The sequence below is a fragment of the Poeciliopsis prolifica genome, unplaced genomic scaffold (assembly GCF_027474105.1).
Source record: "Poeciliopsis prolifica strain line A6 unplaced genomic scaffold, Auburn_PproV2 SCAFFOLD082, whole genome shotgun sequence".
Taxonomy (NCBI): domain Eukaryota; kingdom Metazoa; phylum Chordata; class Actinopteri; order Cyprinodontiformes; family Poeciliidae; genus Poeciliopsis; species Poeciliopsis prolifica.
The window spans coordinates 895,001-919,733 of record NW_026562457.1 but is presented as its reverse complement, the minus strand read 5'-3'; the positions used below and the strand labels follow the sequence as shown (position 1 = coordinate 919,733).

General features: G+C 43.2%; 2 protein-coding genes across 3 annotated transcripts in view; both read right to left on the bottom strand.

The window, feature by feature from the left end:
• Nucleotides 1–492: 492 nt before the first annotated feature.
• LOC129353000 (scavenger receptor cysteine-rich type 1 protein M130-like) lies at nt 493–4,054 on the bottom strand. Of its 2 annotated transcripts, XM_055022212.1 has the most exons (4): nt 4,016–4,054; nt 2,228–2,542; nt 1,448–1,539; nt 493–1,218 (listed from the first exon to the last, which is right to left on the bottom strand). In XM_055022212.1, the coding sequence occupies exons 1-4, from the start codon at nt 4,050–4,052 to the stop codon at nt 1,123–1,125; spliced, it is 540 nt and encodes a 179-aa protein (XP_054878187.1). In that variant the 5' UTR covers nt 4,053–4,054; the 3' UTR covers nt 493–1,122. The 2 variants fall into 2 exon arrangements, with proteins under 2 accessions (XP_054878187.1, XP_054878186.1); XM_055022211.1 differs by lacking the exon at nt 4,016–4,054 and having other exon boundaries at nt 2,228–2,625.
• A 16,606-nt stretch (nt 4,055–20,660) lies between these two features.
• The window catches only part of LOC129352949 (macrophage mannose receptor 1-like), a 17,134-nt gene continuing 13,061 nt past the window's right edge, over nt 20,661–24,733 (bottom strand). Inside the window, exons 7-12 of the mRNA XM_055022160.1 lie at nt 23,533–23,865; nt 22,048–22,217; nt 21,643–21,847; nt 21,207–21,537; nt 20,875–20,969; nt 20,661–20,767 (exon numbers count right to left, since the gene is read on the bottom strand). Of these exons, the coding sequence (XP_054878135.1) occupies nt 20,661–20,767; nt 20,875–20,969; nt 21,207–21,537; nt 21,643–21,847; nt 22,048–22,217; nt 23,533–23,865 (1,241 nt within the window). The remainder of the gene's footprint in view (nt 20,768–20,874; nt 20,970–21,206; nt 21,538–21,642; nt 21,848–22,047; nt 22,218–23,532; nt 23,866–24,733) is intronic.

The following is a 24,733-nucleotide window of genomic DNA, read 5'->3' as shown; positions in this document are numbered from 1 at the left end:
CCGCCTCCAAGAAGTCATCCAACATGGCTCCTCTATTAACCCTTTAATATTTCTACTGATGCTGCTCTGAGCTGCAGCTCCTATAGTGAGATCATCTGATGTTTGCTAATTGCTGCCGGCTAGTCTGAAGGAGCGGATTGGGGGAGGAGCTGTGGCTGGAAGGCGGGGCTTTGCCCACTCAGGCATTTACAACTGAATGGTTGCCATGGAGATGAAAGGATTGCTGATCCATGAAGGGATCAAAGTGCAGGTTTGATTTTTATAAAATATTAAAATATGATGGAAAGATCAAAACAGCTGATTTTACACAAAACTGTCCCTTTAAAAAATGAATCAACTTTCATTTAAACACATTAAATTCATCCCAATGAAAACATTTTGAAGCGTTTTTATGTTTAATGAACGTTTATTTTTCCAATGGAAACTATTTGAATCTAAAAGCATTAATCAGTTTTCCAGGTGAAAACGTCAAACTGCAGCATGAAGATCAGAGCTCAGCTCGTTTACATGTCATTAATAACCTTCATGATAAATTTCTGCTTATGATTCTGAACCAGCTGTCAGGTCTGCATCATGTAACAGGAAATAACTGAACTTGAAGGCATGAAGTGATAAAATGTCCGTTATATGTTTGTGATTACAAGATGATCAGAGTATCAAGAGTCTGCTTGGATCAGAACCAGGATCAGAACCAAGCAGATCATCAGCAGTTCATTAAAACATATTCAAACCCAAACAGACGGATCTTCGCCTGGAACTCCTCCTCGCCTGTTCCTTGTGGCATCCTCAATATTGCTTAAATGGTAAATAATGACTTTTTATTGTAATATAAATGCCAGTTTGATGTTTGTGTTGCAGTTTGATGAGGATGAGGAGGATGGAGTGGAAGAAGTCAACCTGCTGTTCGTACTCAGGGTTAGGGTTGGTTTACAGCCTTCAGTTGGATCTTAATCATTACATTTCAGAGCTTCACTCTAAAATATTCAATATTTGGTCATGTTATGTTTTAATTTACTGATTTTATGTGAAGTTCAGGTTGGAAGGAACTTTAATTATGCAACAGCATCTGATGGTTACAAACACAAATCAGTCAGGAAACGAACTGGGACTTTATTCTGCTCTTCAGTTTTGTCCTTCATCCTTTTTGAAGATGTTTCCATCTGAAGTCATCCAGCTCAGTTCCACGTGTTCGTTCAGCTCCTGCAGCTTCTCTTTCAGCTGAAACAATAAACTAAAGTTTAGTTTGTTCATCAACGAACCCTTCAGTGTTCAGGAAACTAAATGTCTGCAAGTTTTTCTGGGAGCAGCAGAAGAACAAGAAACAGAACCGAGTCAAAACGAGCAAAGATCCTAAAGACGGAACAAGAAGAGGAGAAGTTAAAGCTGAAACGTTACTTTCATCAGTTCAGAACAATAACTAAAGATGGATCGTGTCCTCAGGGTTCACCTGGTTCAGAAACTCGTCCAGCACCGCCGGGTCGCTCAGGTCCAGAAAGGAATCCTGCAGAACCTTCAGTCTCACCACCTTCCTAAAGATTCCTAAAGATTTGAACAAAACCGACAATCAATAATCAACTCAGAGCCTCATGATGCCTCGACCTTGATAACTTGGCCCAGATGCCAGGTTGGTTCTGATAAGCTCGGATCAAGTCATCCCAGGGAAATAGCGCCCCTTCACTTCTGGAGTGCAATGGTCCCATTTCCAGATAAGGTCTGAGCCGTGGAAACGTTCGGAAAGCGAGCCGGGCCGGGCCCAGTAGAACCGAGCCGGGGCCGGGCCCAGTAGAACCGAGCCGGGGCCGGGCCCAGTAGAACCGAGCCGGGGCCGGGCCGGCGGAACCGAGCCGGGGCCGGGCCCAGTAGAACCGAGCCGGGGCCGGGCCCAGTAGAACCGAGCCGGGCCCGGTGCTTAAGGGGCTTAATGTTTTTTTCTTACATCTTTCAACATGTCGTTAAAAAGACGCTCTTTGCTGCCCCCTAGTGTCAAAGTTAAAACGAGCGCACAGATGCAGAGCGTCAGGAAGAAGCCAAACTAAAGCCAGCAGATCATTTTTGTCTTTGCTCAGTCGGATTCATGGCAGGAAAAGTCATTGTTTGAAAAATGCTGAGCGGACTGCGCAGTTTGTAAATCTCTCCTGATCTTGAAGCAAACTGAGCTGCTGGGTTTGATGCTGAATCCAGTTTTCACAGAAGAAGATTTTACCTGCAGTCATTCATGTCGTCTTACTTTCACAGATGACACCGGCGTCTTCTCCATGTCCACAGTTATGGTGTCCAAATCCGTTGTGGGGACAATCAGCCAAGCTGCTCTCGGTTCCGGAGCAGGACACGTCGTCCAGCCAGATCGGGTCGGTTCCTTCACCAAAGTAGGCGACCATGAGGGCTCTCTGTGGGAGGTCGCAGTCCAGCTCCCTGCAGACCACCGCAGCGTCGGTCAGGTCCCAGCTGTCATCACACACCGTCCCCCAGACTCCATCGTGGAAGACCTCCACCCTCCCAGAACACCGTGATGGACCGACTAACCTGGTCTGGGCGTCAACGACTGAGAGACACAGAGGAGAAACTGGAGACATGAAGACTGGAGACTTGAAGACTGGAGACATGAAGACTGGAGACATAAAGACTGGAGACATAAAGACTGGAGACATAAAGACTGGAGATATGAAGACTGGAGACATAAAGACTGGAGACATGAAGACCGGAGACATGAAGACCGGAGACTTGAAGACTGGAGACATAAAGACTGGAGACATAAAGACTGGAGACATAAAGACCGGAGACATGAAGACCGGAGACTTGAAGACTGGAGACATGAAGACTGGAGACATAAAGACTGGAGACATGAAGACTGGAGACATAAAGACTGGAGACATAAAGACTGGAGACATAAAGACTGGAGACATAAAGACTGGAGACATGAAGACTGGAGACATGAAGACTGGAGACATAAAGACTGGAGACATAAAGACTGGAGACATGAAGACTGGAGACATAAAGACTGGAGACATAAAGACTGGAGACATGAAGACTGGAGACATAAAGACTGGAGACATGAAGACTGGAGACATAAAGACTGGAGACATAAAGACTGGAGACATGAAGACTGGAGACATAAAGACTGGAGACATAAAGACTGGAGATATGAAGACTGGAGACATGAAGACTGGAGACATAAAGACTGGAGACATAAAGACTGGAGATATGAAGACTGGAGACATAAAGACTGCTGGTTGGTTCCTCTCGCTTAAATAAACTAATTTTAAAGACGTTCAGGCAGAATCATCAACGATGCAAATTTCATGCAAACTGATTTTGAGACTCAGAATCAGGATCAGCAAAAATATTGATATGAAATCGAAGATCATTTAAAATGTATAATATTTGATCAGATCAGTAAACCAGATTTGATTCCTGCTGAACTGAGCTGACTCCAGCAGACCCAGTGGACCAGAACCGGTAGGCGACTCCTGGTTCTGGTTCCTCTGCTCCTCCTTCAGCCTCTGAGGCCTTCAGGTTCTGGTTCTGCTCAATCTGGGCCAAGCGGTTCTGATGTCGGACATTGAAGTTCTGACTGCATCTGAGGTCCAAACATTTTGAATCAAACTTATGAATGGATTTCATTTGATCGTTTATCTGCAGCTGCACATTTTTTAATCCACACTTTTTCCTTCCACTCAACTTTCAATGATTGTTCTTTGTGGAAGGTTTCACCGACTTCTGTTGTTGATCTTGTACGACAACTTGATCATATTTCTATGTTAAACTCTGTTTCCTTCAGGGAAATATTTTATTCAGTTTTGAAAGTAAAATAAACTTTGCAGTGATATTTAAATTAACGGAGATAAACCTGTTTCTACATTTGGAAGATTTTTTCCCCCATCTTTACTTTTTTATGCATAAACATCAAAAACTTTTGTATTCATTCAGAAACAGGCTGAACTGCTGCTTTACATACTTTGTCTCTTATGTCTCATCCAGCCCCCGTCCCAGCTGAAGATCTGAACTCGTCTCCTACCTGCTGCAGCCAGCAGGACCAGCAGGACCAGCAGCATCGTCTCCATCGCTCCTCTTCAGTCTGACTGCAGCATTTCCGCTTCTCCACTTTTACCAGGAACATGCAAAATCTTGTACAACCTTTTTGCATTTCTGGAGAAAGTTTATTTTGACACTTGGCTCTAAAAGTACAAACACGTTGAATCTTATTTAAATCCCAAATTTCTCATTTGACTTCAGCAGCAAAACAACAAACAGCAGAATCCAGTTTTTAACATTTTCTTCTTGGCTTGAAGCTGAAAAACATGCAGATTCATCCCATAATAATCAATGTAGTGATGATAGTTGCCAAGCCAAACATCCAATAAAAGTTCCTTCACTGAGTGAAGCTTCTGTATGCAGGCAGCAGAAGCTTCACTGATTGTTCTGCATGATTTATTTTCCCATTTCAGCAAAGTTCAAACTTTCCTTTCTTCTTTCTGCTCTAAAACCACAGAACCCAAACGCCTGCTGGTCCGGCACCGGCACTGGAACCGACACGGGAACCGACACGGGAACCGACACGGGAACCGACACGGGAACCGGCCCCGGGGCACCGGGCCACTGGGCAACGGCACCGACAGAAAGTGGACCAACCCACATTCTTTCCTGTCTTACCTGGAAGATACATAAGAAAAGTAATAAAACAAAAATAAATCAAATCAACAATTATTAACCTACAAATAAACTCTGTAAATAATATAAAACATTTAAATTTAAGAATCAACTAACAAAATTCAAATGGATAAATAAAGAATAAATTGATCCAACAATCAATATCATCAGAGTCAGATATCATTTATCTGCTTTTCTGATTGTCTTCTGTTTCATCAATATCAAACTGATGGGAACTAGTTTGTGTTTGTTTTTCTGTTTGACATGAAGAAACCTGAAAAAACAAAATGATGCAGAACCTACGGAACGAGTTTGGTGCCAGAATTACAATGAGCTTCTAATTCTGGCAGCAAATTAAAACCTCAGTTTGAATATCTGAGTTATCTTTTAGCTGTGAAAACATTTCAGTGTGAGAGTCTGTCAGGTTGAAAGGGACAGTTTGTGTTTTCCTTCAGGCGGATGCGGTTCTGGTTCTGGTTCTGGTTCTGTCTTCAGGCTGTTTTCCTTTAGTTTTCATCAACTTTGCATTAGTTGCCGCCTGCTCGTCTTTTTGCATACTGCCTGCATTTGCATCACGACTGCTGTTGAAAACATAAAGACATTTTCTTAATCGTCCTTTTCTGTCATTTTATGGACATGTTTCCATAATTATAACAACAATAATTATGTAGATGATGTATGAAACAAACATATTTGCATTTAACAGTCTGCATTTTCTATAGCATCTCCGATTAAAGCACAATTACTTCCCAGAAAGGTCAAAGGGCAGACGCCCATGTTTGCTCCAACTGAAGATAATCACAGAAATTTGTAAATAAAATTCCAAAGAAGGAAATTATTTCTGAAACAAACAACTTTTTGTCTTTTAGTCTATCTGACTGCTTCCTGCAGCTCAGATCGTCTCCAGTCACTTTCTGTTCCTCCAGCTTCTGTCTGAGGTAAAATATTCAGTAGACATAAATTACAGAAAATATTCAGATTCTGCAGTGTGCGTTATATTTTAAATTCTAAATCAAATAGGTTCTCGGACGTTTATTTAATATTCTCCTTCAATATACGTTAACGTAATTTTAGGATAGATACAATGCACATTATACAGGAAAGACAATTATAATAAATTGGAAATATAACTATAAATTGAATGGAGGGGGTCAGGTTTGACTTGAGGCTACATGCGGTAAAGACGTCTTATAACCTCAAAACGTCTCTTAAAATAAGACATTCTGATTTTAAATGTCATGTTTTCATTAAATAAAGTCTTTCAAACACCCATCTGTGTGTAGTTAATCTAAATAATTATTCTAAATAATTAATCTAAATAATGGAAGAGCCAATGTTCTGCAGTTGAACAGAATATTAAATGGATGTGTAAAAAATAACTGCATTCTGCCTGAAACGTGTTTCTGGAATCAGGAGTTACAGGAAGTGTGAATCACATTTACGATTAAAAACATTTTTAAGTAAAATAAATGGTCAAATCAGTTTATTTTTTTGAAAAACACAAATAAAAAAGATAACTTAGTTAACTCCTATTTATTTATATTTATCATTAGAAATATGTTTGAGTTATTTTACTTTTTTGCTCATTAATTTCCTGTCTACAAACCAGCCCAGTTGGTGGCGGTAATGTTCCATTTCTGTTGGTTTCCAACCGCCATTAAAAAGAGAAGAAGAAGAAACAAAAAGAAGAAGAAGAAGAAGAAGGCGCCTTTACTCCACCTGCTGGCGGAGTGAAGGAGCGCAGGGCTCAAGGAAGAGATGGGGATTATGTTCCTGTACATTTCGGAAACCTTTTAGAAGTTGTTTTTAGTTCTTCCCTCTTTTAGTTACGGAAGACATTTTGGTGTTTAAGCGCATCGCAGCGCGGCAGACCGACCTCGGCCTCAGAAGCTTCTATTTAAACGTCTGAATAACAAAATGGCGGCCGTAATCAGCAGCAGGCCGAAGATGGACATGAAGAGGATCTCTTTAATGAAGTGAGGATCTGCTGGACTCATCGAAAGACCGGAAACAATTCCTGGAGCGGCGGACCGAGAGACGTCTCCAGGTAGGAAGATACTGAGGTAACAAGCATGTTGGACTCTGAATTTCAAGTTTGAAAATCTGTTTTCAAACTTGAAAGCGGATGATGGCGGCCATCTTTAATCTCCATGTTTAGCCATTTTTGGCTAGTGAAGTTACAAAGCCAAGGGAAGAACATTCACCATAAAAAGTAATTCTGAGGGTTATTAAAATATTACTTTCATGAACTTTAAATGAGATCTAAATATTGAATATTTTTTTATTTTGATGATACTTGTCGTGTTATTTAAAGAAAAGAGTGCATGAGTCCAACTGTGTCATCGATAACGCTTTTTATTCTCCGATCCTCCAAACATCATGCATAGGCCTCATCACACAATCAGCATCACCTGCCTGCCTGAGCCTGAAGCTCCCTTTTATGATGTCATCGCAGGCGGCCATTTGTAGTTTTTAAACATGCATAACATTAACACCACATCTCTCCTCTCTAGAATCAGTGGGTGGACTACCATTGATTCAACAGACCTTAGAGGATTATTCTGCCTCTGTGGCTGGAAGGTCTGTTCCTACCTAGAGCTAGGAAAAAATATATAAATAGAAATACATATTTAATCATTCTCAACTTCTAGCATATTTTCTTTTTCTACAAATTCAGTCTATCTGGTTTCACAACCCGTCTCCCTAACCTGGTTCTAGGAGTGGGTGAAAGTTCAGGAAGGCTCTGCTGTGGAGGTTCTTCAGAACTCGGTTGCACTTGTTCTGCAGCAACATCACCTTCCGGTACTTCTGGCTCCGTCGAAGGCTCCATGCCAACCAGATGACGACGATTTCGCCTAATCGACCCCTGAGGTCCTTCCACAATGTATGAGCGTGGAGTAGAATGACTGGTAACCACTGTTCCACTCGTACCTTGATCTTTAATCCACACACCTTGTCCTGGAGTAAGTTTGCTGAGAACTCTTGCTCTGTGGCGGGAATCATATCTCTCTGCATCTTTTATCCTTCTCTCCTTTTCTTTTTGAGCAACAATCTTACAGTTTGGAAGAGCCGGCCTCAACAAAGATGAAAGTATTGGCACCGTCGTCCGAAGTCGTCTTCCCATAAGAAGCTCTGCTGGACTGTACCCATTCCAAAGTGGTGTTGCTCTGTAGGCGAGTAAGGCGAGATATGGATCAGCTGCTTTCTTCAACAAGTTCTTTATTATTTTCACAGCTCGTTCAGCTTCTCCATTACTTTGTGGATATTTAGGGCTACTTGTAATATGGTGAAACCCATATGACTTTGCAAATGTAGCAAAAGCAGCACAGGAAAACTGAGGACCATTGTCCGTGATCATCTTCCTGGAATGCCATGACGTGCAAACACAGATTTCAAATGAGGAATCACATCTGCTGATCTTGTGGGACTCAGTTGTGCAATTTCCACAAATCTTGATGCATAATCCACAACCAAAATATAATTTTGTCCTTTCAAAGTAAACAGATCAGCCCCGAGTTTTTCCATGGTCTGTCTGGATACTGTGATGGCATCAGTGGCTCCGTGTGATTTTCCTTCTCTCTGTTGCAGGTGTGGCATTTTAGAACCAGTTCTTTTATCTGCTGGCTCAGTCCAGGCCACCACACCGACTGCTGTGCTCGTTCTCGACATTTCACTACTCCCTGATGTCCTTCATGTAATTTCATGAGCACATCATTTCTCATAGTTGAAGGAATAACCAGTCTTTCTCCTTTTAACAAAAGACCATTATTCACTGTAAGAAATGCCTTTTCAGCCCAATACAGTCTGAGTGCTGGTTCACTGTTGTAGTGTGTAGGCCATCCTTCCTCACACAACTGCATCACACGTGCACATATGCTGTCCCTTTTCAACTCCTGTCTCAGTTCTTCCAGATAACCAGGACTTGTAGGCAGGTTTTGCATCACACTATCCACAAAAATATCTGAGTCTTCAACCAACTTTGTTTCAGTTGCCGTTAAGTTTTCTGACATAGGGGCATGTGACAATGTGTCAGCTGTCCACAGATGTTTCCCTGGCACATACGAGATGGAATAGGAATATCTCATGAGACGCATTCTGAAACGCTGAATACGTGGCGGAAGAGCATCTAACATCTGACAGCTCAACAGACTCAGAAGTGGTTTATGATCAGTCTCCATTTGGAAATGTTTGCCAATGAGATAATTACTGAACCTTTCACAAGCCCAAGTAAGACTCAAAGCTTCTTTTTCCACCTGTGCGCATCTCTGCTCAGTCTGTGTTAGAGATCGCGACACGTATGCAACTGGTCTCCATTCCTGACCCCATTTTTGCAGCAGTACGCTCCCCAGACCATACACAGACGCATCTGCTGAAACTTTACATTCCCGGTTAGTATCGTACATGCATAGCACTGGGGGGATGAAAGCATCTCTTTCAGTTCTTTAAATGCTTTGGCCTGATCAACTCCCCACATCCAACAGTTTTTCTTCCATAAAAGATCCCTCAAAGGCTTGTCTCGTTCTGCTAACTGTGGAATAAACTTCCCCAGCTGGTTAACCATTCCAAGGAAGCTTCTTAGCTCACTCACATTTTGTGGCTCTTTCATCTTTCTCACAGCTTGTGTTTTACTTGGATCAGGACTAACTCCATTAGCAGAGATAATGTGGCCCAAAAATTTTACACTCTGCTTTGAAAGATCACATTTATCAATGTTCAGTGTAATACCAGCTTCTTGAATTTTTCCAAGAACAGTATGCAGACGAACATCATGCTCTTCTGTGTTCTCCCCCACACTAACACATCATCCATATGGCAAACCACACCATCTAGTCCTCTGTAACCTCTGTTACCATTCTGTTCTGGAAATGCTCAGGGGCAGAAGCTATACCAAAGGGTAGCCATTTAAAATAATAACGACCAAAAGGTGTAATGAAAGTTGTATATTTTGCAGTATCTTCAGTTAAAGGAATCTGCCCTTTTTTTTTTTTTTTTTTTTTCAATTTGGCGCTGTGGGAGACGGCTGCCTCTCCAGTAGCTCTTCAGTTTTTAGCTCTTTTTTAACTTTTTATGTTGCCTCTTCAACACAGAAGAGGCTGTGTGTGTTTTTTATTTATCCTATGGATAATTCCAAACTTCTCACTTATTCGAGAGAGGAACTGCTGGACTTTAGAACAATGGACAAGCCGGCATAAGACACAACATTCCGGTGGAGTTGAGGAGGAGACCGAGGGGCTGCAAGGCTGGGGCTAAGCTAAAGGCTAAGCTAGCGGACAACAGGAGGCGCTACAAGCCATCGATTCCCACTGTAATCATGGGGAATGTGAACTCGCTGCCGAACAAGATGGATGAGCTGTCTGCACTGAACAACCAGCGGATCTACAGAGAGAGCAGCTTGTTCATCTTTACAGAGACATGGCTGAACCACCTCGTGCCGGACGCTAACGTGGACCTGCCAGGATTCACCGCTGTGAGGGCTGATAGGGACACGAAAGCGAGTGGTAAAAGAAAAGGTGGGGGACTCATCATGTATGTGAACAATAAATGGTGTAACCCAGGACATATCACTGTAAAGACTGTTTGGTGTTGTCGGGACCTCGAGCTACTAGTCGTTAGCTTGCGGCCATACTACCTGCAGAGGGAGTTCAGTCACGTGATCTCCATCTGCGTTTACATCCCACCGAGAGCGGACGCTACCACTGCCTGTGAAAAAATCCACTCTGTCACAGCAAGGCTACAGACAAAACATCCTGACGCTTTTATTATAATCTCTGGGGACTTCAACCATGTGACTTGGACTCTACTTTGGCCACTTTCCACCAAGCTGTTGACTGCCCCACCAGGAATAACAGGACAATCGACCTCCTGTATGCCAATGTGAGGGATGCATACAGAGCAACACCCCCCCCCACTAGGGAAGTCAGATCACAACATCGTTCACCTACAGCCACTGTACACCCCCCTGGTCCAAAAGCAGCCTACAACAGCTCGCTCCATCAGGAGGTGGTCCCCTGAGATGGAGAGTGCTCTGAGAGACTGTTATAACACCACGGACTGGGATGCACTGTTCAGCCCGCATGGCCAGGACATAGAGGGACTGACACACTGCCTGACGGACTATCTGAACTTCTGCGCAGATGTGGTATCCCCTGCTAAGACTGTCCGCTGTTACCCTAATAACAAGCCTTGGGTAACGCGGGAAGTCAAAACTGTCCTCAACAAGAAGAAGGTTGCCTTCAGGAGAGGAGACAGGGAGGCCATGAAGGCAGCACAGCAGGAGGTGAAGCAGTGTGTGAGGGAAGCAAAAGACAGCTACAGGAGAAAGGTGGAGCAGAAGCTGAGAGAGAACAACATGAGGGAGGTCTGGGAAGGTGTGAGGACCATCACTGGCCTCAACACAAAGACCAGAGTCGTTGAGGGAACAATGGAGAGGGCAAACCAACTGAACAACTTCTTCAACAGGTTCAACCAGTCTGTGCCCCCCCAACCCCCTCTCTCACTGCAGCCACCTCTGCTCCTTACCACACACCTCCCCACAGACAACAAAACACTGACAACCCCCCCACACACCTCAGCACAACCTCCACCCCACATCACCACAGACCAGGTCAGAGAACAGCTGAGGAAGCTCAAGCCCAGGAAAGCAGCAGGGCCGGACCAGGTGTGTCCAAGGCTGCTGAAGACCTGCGCTGCTGAACTGGGAGAGCCACTACAGCGGATCTTCAACCTCAGCCTGCAGCTAAGGGAAGTGCCCACCCTCTGGAAGACATCCTGCATCGTCCCAGTGCCCAAGAAGAACAGGCCCAGCGAGCTGAATGACTTTCGGCCCGTGGCACTCACTTCACACCTGATGAAGACGTTGGAGCGGCTCTTCCTCAGCCTCCTCAGACCTCAGGTGGAACATGCTCAGGACCTCCTGCAATTCGCCTACCAGGCAGATGTTGGTGTGGAGGATGCCATCCTCTACCTGCTGCACCGGGCCCACTCCCACCTGGATAAGGGCAGTGGCACAGTGAGGATCCTTTTCTTGGACTCTCCAGTGCCTTTAATACAATCCAGCCCCTTCTGCTCCAGGACAAACTAAATAGCATGGGAGTGGACCAGCACCTGGTCACCTGGATCCATAGTTACCTCACCAACAGGCCGCAGTATGTCAGGCTAAAGGACACCGTGTCTGACACTGTGGTCAGCAGCACAGGAGCCCCTCAGGGCACAGTGCTGGCCCCTCTTCTCTTCACCCTGTACTCCTCTGACTTCCACTACAACTCGGAGCTGTGTCACATACAGAAGTATGCTGATGACACAGCCATAGTCGGATGTATCAGGGACGACGGAGAGGAGGAATATCGCTGTCTGGTGAGGGACTTTGCTCTCTGGTGCCACACAAACCACCTGGAACTCAACACCTCTAAGACGAAGGAGCTGGTTATAGACTTTGGGAGGTCCAGACCAAAGCCGAGACCAGTCGTACTAGAGGGAACGGAGGTTGAGGTCGTGGACTCCTACAAGTACCTCGGGCTGTGGCTGGACAGTAAACTGGATTGGTCAAAACACACCAGCCACCTGTACGGGAAGGTGCAGAGCAGGATGTACTTCCTGAGGAGACTCCGGTCCTTCAACATCTGCAGCAAACTGCTGTGGATGTTCTACCAGTCAGTGATTGCCAGTGTCCTCTTCTACACCGTGGTGTGCTGGGGAGGCAGCACATCCAAGAAGGACACGTCCAGACTGGACAAACTGATCAGGCGTGCCGGCTCTGTGGTCGGCATGAAGCTGGACTCTCTGGTGACGGTGGCAGAGGCGAGGACACTGAACAAACTGCTGGACATCATGGACGATAGCAGCCACCCTCTACACGCCGTCATCAGCAGCCAGAGGAGCCTGTTCAGTGACAGACTGCTGCTTCCCAAGTGCCGGACCAATAGATTCAAGAACTCCTTTGTCCCCCACGCCTTCAGACTGTACAACTCCTCACTGGGGGTCGGAGGTGACACAGGACAGAGGGAAGAAGGAGTAGTTTTTCTACAAATGTGAACTCCATATTTATCAGGCCAAACCATACAGTGCAATACCATATCACTGGTCAATCTATCGACCAAATTGCTATAATTTCCTTTTGTGTTGTATTTATATTCTTTGTTTTGTATTTAATTTGTTTTTTTTGTATTTTGTGTATGCTTACTGTGTGCCACATTTTTGCCTGTGAGCTGCTGGTAACTATAATTTCCTGAGGGAGTCTTCCCAAGGGATCAATAAAGTCAAGTCTAAGTCTAAGTCTCTATATTAGCATCTAATTTACTGAAAATATTTGCTCCTGCTAGCTTACCGAGTGTTTCATCTACAGAAGGAAGAATGTACTTCTCTCTGCAAACAGACTCGTTCAACTTTGTGAGGTCAACACATATGCGTACAGCACCTGTCTTTTTGGGAACAACCACCATTCCTGAACACCATTCAGTTGGCTCCTCAATTCTGCTGATCACACCCAAACTTTCCATACGGGACAGTTCTTGTTTAACTTTGTCCATCAAAGGAAGTGGAATCCTTCTGGGTGTCTTTAGTGAAAATGGTTGAGCCCCTGGTTTCAGTTTGATAACATAAGGCTGTCTCACCTCTCCCAAACCACTGCATAGCTTTGGATAGGTAGTTTTTAATGTTTCAGCAGTTATCTCATTTAATCTAGCTAGAAGCTCCAGCTTCTGAATGGCAGGTCTACCCAAAAGTGCAGTTTGCAGGTGTCTCATAATGTACACACTTTCCTGTACCTCTTTCTCTCCCTTTTTCATCACCATCTCAGCAACCCCCACAATATCTAGAGCATTCCTCCCTGGTCCCAGCAGCTGCCTGGTGGCTTTTTTCAGTAAAGGGGGAATCTTGTCTCTGTAGATGTCTTTGTACATGGAGTATGGCAGAACCGTAACATCAGCACCAGTGTCAATCTTGAATGAGATGTTTCTGTTATTTATTTCAACATCCACCCTCCAAGGTTCATCTCCATTTGAAATGCTGCCTAAAACAAAAAATCATCCTCTTCCTCAGCTGCATGTACAGTGTTGAGTGTTCTGCACACCCTCTTGAAGTGTCCTTTTTTCCCACATAAATGACATTTTCCCCCATTTGCTGGACAGTCAAGTTTGGGATGAGATGGAGAGCCGCCACACTTATAACAATGAGAAATTCCCCTTTTGTTATTTGTAGTTGTGTGCAACTTAGTTGGTATTTAGCCTTGGCATGCTTAACACTGCTTTTGTACACCCTGTCAACAGATTTTCCATTTCCTGTGTCTGTTCTGGTATCACTACGCAGACAGGATTGCTGCCGCTTCACCTCTTCACTTTGTCTTGCTGAAAAAATGGCCTTTTCTAGTGTCAAATCTGGGTCGAGTTGCAATCTTTCAGATAACCTTTTATCTTGCAGTCCACCACCAGTCTGTCACGAATCAGTTCATCGTGTAGCGCTCCATAGCTACAATGCTCTGCTAGCGCATACAGTGAAGTAACAAATGCATCCACGGTTTCATGCTCCTCTTGCTTGCGCATGTTGAACCTGGCTCGCTCATAAATGACATTTTTCTTGACAACAAAGAAAGCTTGGAAGCCATCACGAACTCCTTGATACGTGTTTCTTTGCCCATCTGGTAACGCTAGTCCCCGCAGAACATCGTCTGCCTCGTCTCCCATGCAATAAATAAGCGTGTTAACTTGATTCTCTTCAGAACTGGAGTTCAAGTTACTTGCCAGACGAAACCGTTCGAATCTTCGGATCCACTTGGCCCACTCCTGCGGCTTGGTGAAGTCGAAAGACTCTGGCGGCTGGATACTGAACTTTGCACTGGACCAGCAGAAGCGACTCTCTGTACATTGTCGTCAGCCATGTCTCTGGCAGCCGGATAGAGTTACAGCATCACGATGACTTACAGCACTCCTGACACCATGTCGTGTTATTTAAAGAAAAGAGTGCATGAGTCCAACTGTGTCATCGATAACGCTTTTTATTCTCCGATCCTCCAAACATCATGCATAGGCCTCATCACACAATCAGCATCACCTGCCTGCCTGAGCCTGACGCTCCCTTTTATGATGTCATCGCAGGCGGCCATTTGTAGTTTTTAAACATGCATAACATTAACACACAATACTGACAAATGTAAACACTGAGGTAAAATTTTGTGGTTAAAGTTCTTCCAATCTGATGTTTGGTTTTCTTGGCTGCATCTTATTGCATTTCATCCCAACCTGTTTACTGCACAGTGGAGCTTCAGCCGCGTCTCTGTCAGTAGCTTTATAGTGGTTGAATGATGGGACCAAAATAATGAAGACGATAAATAATTAGTAGAATAATCTAAATAACATTATTCCAGAAGCCAGCTGCAGTTTTCTGATTGTAATTTTCTCAACCTACATAAAAAGAACCACAGAAAACGTCGATTATTCTTCAGCCAAGCTTTCGTGAAACAAGAAACACAAACAACCTGAAACTGGATCTTGTCTGTCATTTGGGAAAGAAGGGAGTGGATAACAAAGAAAACAAGTTCTTATCTGTGCACACAGTTCATTTAGTTGAAGATGGAGCAACACACACACACACACACACACACACACACACACACACACACACACACATACACACACACACACACACACACACACACACACAGAGACACACACAGACACACACACACACACAGAGACACACAGACACACAGACACACACACACACACACACACACACAGAGACACACAGACACACACACACACACACACACACACACACACACACAGAGACACACACACACACAGACACACACACACACACACACACACACACACACACACACCACACACACACACACACACAGAGACACACACACACACAGACACACACACACACACAGAGACACACAGACACACACACACCACACACACACACACAACCACACACACAGCAGGAGGCTAAGACTGTTAAATGCAAAACAACTAATAATGCACAAATATGTAGGAGTGATAATGAGTCCAGATAAAGCAACATTTTCATTAGAGAACAAAGAGTTTCTAGTGTTACGCTTTGCATGCAGCTGATATTTTCTTTGTTTTGATCAGAATCTGGTGAAAGGGACGAGACAATGAAATCATTATTATTACGCTGAAATAATCAGATTTGTGCTTATTGTCTCAGATGTGGATTGGTACAAACCTTTTAACGAAGTGTGAGGTCACATGATCCAGATGTGATCCAGATGCAGCTCTGAGGGAAAATCTCTTATTCAATGACTTATACAAGGAAAACTTTCTGGAATGCAGAACATCCCTAAATCCACTCCTCTGTCTTCTGCTGCAGAGTTGGAAAAGGTTAAAATGTTTTATTAAGATTGACTTTTGGAATCTAGCAACAACTTTAATGCCTCCCTGTTCTGGATTCGGTCTCCTGTGACCCAGAAGTTGTGATGCATAGCAATTGTACAGAATTTAGACTTAGACTTGGACTTTATTGATCCCTTGGGAAGATTCCCTCAGGAAATTAAAGATTTAAAGAATTAAATGAAAGAATTTATTTGAAAAGGTAGAAGATAAAAATCTTCTGATTTCCTCCCCTTCTCATACTCATAACCCACTAACTGTTAAATCAGTAAACTCTTAAATTATTCCCACATTATTGAACTTTACATTCTCATCCTTAAATGTAGTTATTTATATATATTTTTAACAGCAGTTTTGGTTTTTGAAACATCTGTTCTATATGACATATTTCACCATAAGCTCTTTTTAAAAACAGTTTTAAAGATAGTTTGTATTTGTACTCTAAGCTCCTTATTTAATCTATTCCATAAATCCAGCCACACACTGAATTGTCCTGTTAAGTTTACAAGTTCACAGAATTTCACTGCATTTGATTTAAGAAATAATGGATTCGTTTGGATTGAATTCTTTGTATTATGTAAATGTCTGTAAATGTGGATCTCATGTATTGTCCCAAACTTCCACACAATAAGTCAAATGTGGTTCAATGAGTGAATTATATAAAGTAAACAGATTTGTGGTCCAGAACATTTCTTTCCTTTAAAGCAGAAACAGTGAATTAGTTGTTCAAGTTAAGGAGGCTAAAAACTCTGCAGTCTTATTTTCTTCAAAGCTTTTCACTGAGGATTTGTCCATGAATAACCGTCTCTAGAGATCAGAATCCAGGGATTCATCATGGAAACGATTCCTGGCTTTTAACTGTTAGTGAGAACTGTTCCTTTTGTAGTTCATCTCAAATCCAACTGCTTTTGATTCTTCAGAACAGTGTTGAACTCCACCAGGCGAATCGAGATCATTAAAATACTGCAGTGAGAATCAGCTTTCTGTTGTCTGATGAAAATGTCTTGGTGAGTAAAAATGGAGGATGAGAATTTTGCTCAGTTTGGTTTCAGTTTCTGCTTTTTGACCTTCAAAATGTGTTAAACAAAATGCTGGGAATAAAGTCTGACTCTGAACAGAGACGGCGCCATGTTGGCTGTCTCTAGGCAGCCGTGACATCACCGTGATATCAGCACCTGAAGGCGTCAGCGGGATCCGGCTGGCCTTGATTTTACGAGACGCGCCGGTCTTATTCGCGCAGGCAAGGACCTGAAGTTTATGAGGAAAATCACTGCTGACTATGAAACGTATCTCAGCCCAAACCGGGTAGAAATGTTCAACTCACCTTTGCAAAATAATGGCCGTGTTCCTTCAGCTGCCGTTATTCCTAGTTTGGACCACCGATTTGAAATCCACAGGTACCGCTGCTTTCACAACTCACCTCCTCTTTCAGAAGAACTCTCTATGGCCTTTGCATATCTAAGTCTGTTGCTGTGTCATTTCTTGTTTTGGCTGTCTTGTTGAATAGATGCTCTCAGATCCATGACTGTCTTAGAGACATTATGTCCTGATGTCTCAAAGGTCAAAGGTCATCCTACATCTGTTGCTTGCTCAACCTTTCTTCAACAGTTAAACAATTTGTTTCCAAATAAGGATGTCACTTGTGTAACTGATTTTAATTTCATGTGTTGTTACTGTTAAACTGAACTGTCCAGCGTAGGTAAGAGGGATGATCTCGGCTTTTATTGACACGTCTGAGGAACTCAAGTTTCTGTCTCCAGTTGCTGCAATTAAATTTTATAGTAGTACCTACTACCATCTATTCATTCCATCTTTGGCATCCATGAAGCTTTTTTTCACGGTTCATTTTGTCTGTAGTTGAATAAAATCATTTATTTTTTGTTTTAAACTGGTAGAAAGCACAAAAAATAGATTTTATGTTAATTCTTCTAATTTCCTGGTGTAAAATAAAAAGCAGACATTATTCAAAGCACAGATTGGGCTTTGAAGCTCCATGTTTTCAGTTCACTGGAGAAATCATGACCAGGTCAGTAAAACTGAAGGTTCTGGAAGTGGAGCTGGTTCAGAACCACCAGTCTGGACCTGGAAGAGCCTGCGGTGCTGGCAGACATGCTGAAGCAGGTCAACAACAGGAGCGTTGAACATGAACATAAAGCTGCAGGTTTCAGGTCCAAACCAGGATTTCAGGATCCAACAGAACCAAACACCTTTCTGCCCCCTGCTGGTCTGGAGGAGAAAACGCTGCAAGTCAATGACTGCTGGGTTTCCTTAGAAACATTTCAAACTATTTTGAATAAGTAAAAATGAGCACATTGCGCCATTAAAATAAATATCTGAATTTAGATGATTGTTTTGTAAATTAGTGAATTGTTGAATAAATGAATCAAATTGAACTGAACCTTCAGAGCCGGACCACAGACTTCAGTGGATCTGAATGCAATGTGAGGGGTGAGCAGCGCTGCGGCCCACGCTGATTGACTGCATCTTATCACCAAAAATAAAATCTGTCTACTGGCTGAAAGAAAATGCTTGTTTTTTCCAAACAACTCAAAATTGCACACAGCCCCAAAACATTGTTAGTGCACACAACACTTGTAGTGAAGAACTTTTTTATTTCCATGCATTTTCTACCACTGGAAATCTTCATTTCACTGTTTCAATCTAAATAACTCAGATTACTCAGTCAACATTTTATTGTGGCTGGTCACATTTACAAATAGCACCACCTTTCACATCAAGAGGAACAAACAATGAATTAAGAGGCTAATATTTTCATTAAAGGTTATATAAATGTATTATACTGTTGTGTTGCCATTTCAAATCAGATGGTCCAGAGCGTTTAACTGGGGCAAATGGTGAAGGCCTGAAAAGGTTGGAGAAACGCTCAGAGAACGAATGTTGGAGTCAAAATGTGACAGGAAGTGATGTGAGCAGCTTCCTGAGAAATGCAGAGAACCGACTGATAGCTCATCATCTGATGGAGGAACTTCTTTACTTTTCTTCTACTCAAAATGGTTTGCAGACATAAGAGACATGGAGTGATTTCAGATTACATTGTATATGTTGGTTAGTTTGATTCTCTGTCCTGTTTTCTTTCTGTTTCTGTTAGCAGGAGCTAATGTCTATGTGAGCTATGCTACTTTAGCTCTTGGATTTTTAGTGTCACTTTGAGCCGGTTTGAGTTTGTGGTTCTTACAGAATCTGGTCTGCTTCACAGGTTCCAGTCACATTCTGGTTGATATTTGTGAAATATTCTGATATGTCTTTTATTAACCTACTGAATATAAATAGGTGAAATAAATTGCCTTTCAGGTAATGGAAAGGAAGTTTCAATATCCTTCATTACCCAGAATCCCTCAGTGGTCACATGACTGAATCAGGCTGATTGGTAGCTGTCACTGTCCTCAACGTTCATATTTACTATAACTTATAGTGAAATGAAGGGCTCTGGTGTAGCAAAATGTGCGACCTGCATGTTTAGCAGGCATGTTGTTCTCATGAAGGATTTTAGTGCATTTATATTTTTAAACGGGGATTCAGGGCTTTTCTAAAAGTTTTTGTCATTTTCATATTTTTTCCAAGTGCTACATATTATTGCTAAGCACGACTTAAATCCTGTCAATTAGATATGATCATCATAAATCAGTATTTATAAGGTCTTTGGTTTGGAAACATAATTTGAAATGTAGCACCAACAGAGCGACAGTAGCTACTTAGACACGCTGCTGTAGAAAAATCTGAACAGGAAGCACATACAGTCAGCACACCTGATCATTTTCAGATTCCAAACACTTTATTTACATAATGAAGGTCATGAATCACAGGCGCTTTCGTTTCCCTGACTCCCTTAGCCGGGTATTAGCCTAAGCTAATACTGGACTCCATCCATGTGTTCAATTCACATTTTCTAGAATTAACAGGAAATATTTCTAAAACTCTGTTTCTCATCTGATTTGTCAAAGTTATCAAAAGCTTTTAGTGTCACAGCAAGTGGGCGTGGCCATGTCTCAACACACCAACCCAGCTGCATCCCCAACACATTCACACATTAGCTGGTGACATCACGTAGCCCCGCCCCCTTTCAACAGGAAGTCACTTATTCTACCGCTGGAGGTCTTCCTTTCATTGACCTGAGGGAGAATCTGCAGGCCTCAGCCATTAACCCCTGATTGGAACTTTAAACAGCTTCTTATCAACAATCAATCGCTTAGATCCAGTTGAAGCAGTGAAAAACATTGTTAACATGGAAACAAACCCTGAAAAGCATCTTAAATCAATATTTCTGCTCTGGAATAAACCACATTTTCTCCAGCAGCACATTTTTCCTCCAGGACTTTGTTGTTTCCGTCAGGGTTCAGAGGTCATGACCTTTAGTGAAGGAGGGTTCAGCTCTTCACCAGAAATGATCAGAAAGTTGTTTTATTTCAAACTGTTTTCCTGACTGTCCCAACAAAATGAAAATGATTTCATCTGAAATGAAACTGGAAACAGACGTGTTTCCGTCTGTTTCAGTGTAAAACTGATTTTCTTGATTTCCTGAGGATCCACTTCCCCTCAGCATTCAAAATATAAATTCATCTCCCTTAAGAGATAAAATATTAACTTTTAAATTATAATATCACCCCAAACCGATCAAATATAATGATCCAGTATTTAAGTTCATCTTTCTTCTTCTTTGGTTTGTGGAGGATTTTTCCGTCTGATTGTTTCCTCCAGCTCAGTTTCACGTCTCCTTTTACTCCATCGTCCTGCAGCTTCTGTTTCAGCTGAAACACAAACACATCCTGAATATCAAAGCATTTTGATTTATTCTTTTTCCTCTCAGATTCTCCAAGCGGCTGCAGATGTTTATGATGCAATAAAAGATGATGACCTTGATCAGGAGTTCCTCCATCATGGCAGAGTCGTCCTCCGTCACAGACGATGGAAGCACCAGCTGCAGTTTCACCACATGCTTTGACTGGACCGCTTTTAGAGAAAAAAGATTTATGAATTATTATTAAAAGGAATATTGATGTGCAACATATTTTTACTAAAATAAAAGAAAAAAGTGTCGATGCTAGAGATTACTCCAGAGAAAAAGGTATTTGGTAAAAAGTTCCTGATCCAATCACCATGTCGTTGCTGCGACGGTTCAGCCTGGAACCAGGATCAGTCGGTCAGTTATTGGCTGTGAAGTTGACTGAAGAGTGAAGGATTCCTCACCAGTGTAACAAACGAAGGCTTTCTTCTCGCTGCAGTTCCAGTCCTGCCATTTCCCAGCGTTCCCAAAGTGAGCAGCAGCGCATTCCTCCTTCCCGTTGTTGTTGGGTTTCGTCTCGGTTCCAGTTCCTGAACGAGGAGTTCCTTCCATCCGCCCACTTCCAGGAGTCTCGGTACAGACCCAGCCAGGCCGCTCTGTGGACCGAACCCCGGATCGCCTCGTTGTCAGACGGGTTTCTCACGCTGGCCAGGTCTGTGTAATGCTCTCTGCAGAAGCTCTGAGCTTCAGTCCAGTTCCGTTTGGTGCTGCTGTAGTAAAACGTAGCGTTTGTTCCTGAAAACAGACCATAGCAGTGGATGAAGAAAATCTGCAGATGGATTTGAATCGCTGAGGAAAACAGAAGAGAGTCTGTTCTTTGTGTTTCTGGTGAATCCTTACCGCTGACATTGAAGCAAACCGTGGCTAAGGTTTGAGAGCAGGACACATCGTACCAGGATCCATCAGCACTTAGTGCACCGCAGCTCTCTCTGCCCAACTTATTGTCAGGTTCTCCAGCTGCCCAGTTCCTGAACTGGTTCTGATACTGGTCTGACATGGACCACCTCCAGCTGTTCACGTCTTCATGCAGTCCGATCCAGGTCCGCTGGAAACATTCAGAGGCCACAGTAAATTCAGTGTTTTATTGACAGATTGTTCCTGCCAGAAGCCTCAATGTGACTCTGCTGTCATTTTCCAGCTCATCTCCATCTGATTTGCTGCTTCTAGTTGATTCCTGAGCACGTAGCCCCTCCCACCTTCAATAAAACCAATCAGAAAGCTTCATCCCGTGACAGGGAGACGTACATTGGTTCTTCCTGCAGATGTTGCCGTGACGTTCCTCACATCCTCCATGCTGGTGATGGTTGCCAGGTCTTTGTGATTTTCTCTGCAGTATCTCTGAGCTTCTGTCCACGTCTTCAGCTCATCGACGATTATATACTCGCGTGTAGGAAGTGTTGAGTTCCCACAAACCACTGCAATGGGAAACGTATATCTGAATTATTTTAGGTTGAGCCGGGAAACTTCTGGTCTGGATTCCTTTTTATGCATGAACGTATTCATATGGACGCAGTGATGAAATAAAGTGAACTCAAGGCTGAGGTTGTCAGATCTTTGGAGACATTTTTATGGGAACGGCTGGAAGCAGAAACATTAACACTGTTTGTGATTGGCGTGTTACCCATGTTTGTTTCTTAACCTTAGTGTAAAATCCCACATTATGGATCTAGAGGCTGATGATGACTCAGGTAATCTGATCTTAAATTATCTACCAAGCCTTGCATTTTAATCTGGTTTGGAATTTTTTAATTGTCACAAAAACGTGATTTTTAGTGACAAAGTTTTACATTACTTTTGATGTGACTTTAAAGTTACATTAAAAGTAACTTTTTGTGGGTGTGCTGTGGTGGTGCAGGGGTTAAGCCACAAACGGAGGCCTGGATGGGGCCGTCGCAGGTTCGATTCCCAGCCTGGCGACCTTTGCCCTGCGTCTTCCCCTTCTCTCATTACCCACTTTCCTGTCAGTTCACTATCAAAGAAAGGAGCCAATAAAACCTTTAGAAAAGGAAAAGTAACTTTTTTAGTTACTTCCATTATTTTATAAAGGTAACATCAACATGGTTTCTCCACTGATGGTTGAACTGAAGCGGAGATTAATTAATGGTTACAACAGTACAAAAAACCCTTCAGTCATTCTTGCATGTTTCCTCACTATTGTGTGGATAAATAAATAGGATTTCAGAGACGCCTGTTTGCTGTCACAGATTAGTGACATCACAACCTTAGACACGTTCATTCCTGGCTGTTTTTCATATTAGTCTCCATGTTGCAGTCTGTTGGAGCGAAGCGCGACAGTCACAGGTAAAATATTAACTAGACATGAACAAAGACACAGTGGGACGGATCATCCGGGAAATGACTGAAACTGTCTGGATGTCAGACAAATCCTGGGGTTCATTATGAGTCTCATCAATAATGAGCCCAAAACCTGCAACGCTTTACATTTGCAAGTGACTTTAGAAAAAACAGGCCCAAAGCTGTGAATGATAATCGGACTTGGCCACAGAAACTGAAAATAGTTTCTGTTTCCCTCCCAACAAAATGTGCATATGTTTTTGTTGCTATTGATACTGTTCTTAGAAATGATGGTCGCTAAGCAAGGCGAGGAAATGAAATAAAATAGTGATAGAAAATAGTAACGCGCAGAGATTTGGATAAGCAACTTTAATACGATCAATGGATTTGGGGTAGTAATAGATTACTCAGTGAACAGGGTTCATGGTGGCTTACCACTGTAGCAAATGAACGGCCTGTGTCCATCGCAGTCCCAGTCCTCCCACCGTCCAGAGTTTCCCAGGTCTGCTAAAGCGCAGTTCTCACCTGCTCCATTAGGTTCACTGGATCCCCAGTAGCTAAACGAGAAGCTGCTTCCATCCACCCACATCCAGAAAGGTCTGTGGAAACCAATCCAAACTTTTTTTCCTGCTGGTATCAGCACCTTGATGTTCTGGATGTCTGTCATGTTTCTGACTCTGGCCAGGTCTGTGTAATGGTTTCTGCAGTAGCTCTGAGCCGCAGTCCAGTTCATGTTGACATTAATTAAGGTAAACTGAACATCTGAGCCTGAAACAAAAACTTTCATAAGCAAAACCGCAGCAGAGACCAACAGCAACCAATGTTTAAACCAGTGTTTCCCAACGCTGGTCCTCTCAGCCCACTGCATGTTTTAGGCATTCCCCTGGTTCAGCACACGATTTCAAATGAAGGCTGATGAACAGTCTTTTCCTGAATGGGTGACTGGTTCTGGAATCAGACTCCTAGGGGTTGGACATTCGTCCACTCTGGAGTGCCCCAGGTGAGCGGCACCAGGTAGGAGTGGGCATACTTGTTGCCCCCTATTTTGGTGCCTGTACATTGGGGTTTACCCTGGTGAACGATAGGAGTTACCTATGAATGGGGGATGGATTCTGACTATTTGTGTTTATTCACCAAATAGTTCAGATTACCCACCATTTTTGGAGTCCGCAGAGGATGTACGGGACAGTCCAGGGGTCTCCCTTATGTGAGACCTGGAGCGGCGTGGTTGGGAGGAATGCAGTGTCTCTGAATCATATGTGGATTGGGAGAATCTTCCCCTTGACTGCAGGTGTTTTTATAAACTGAGCAGGACAAGTGGAGGATCTGGGAGTCAGGCAGACCCAGGTCAGGAACCTGTTGGAGGTCTGTGCTGGTCATGGATTGTCCACACCCAACACCATGTTCAACCACTTGGTACCAGGACATGCAGTTGGATGATCGACTGTGTTGTCAGAGATGACAACAAAGTTCATCATTGAACCACGTCTTGGACACTCGGGTAAAGAGAGGTGCAGAACTGTCCACTGACCCTACCTCGTGGTCAGTTGGCTGCGGTGGTGGGGCAGGACGCTGCTCAGACCCGGAAGGTCCAAACGTGTTGTGAGGGTCTGCTGGGAACGTCTGGCAGAGTCTC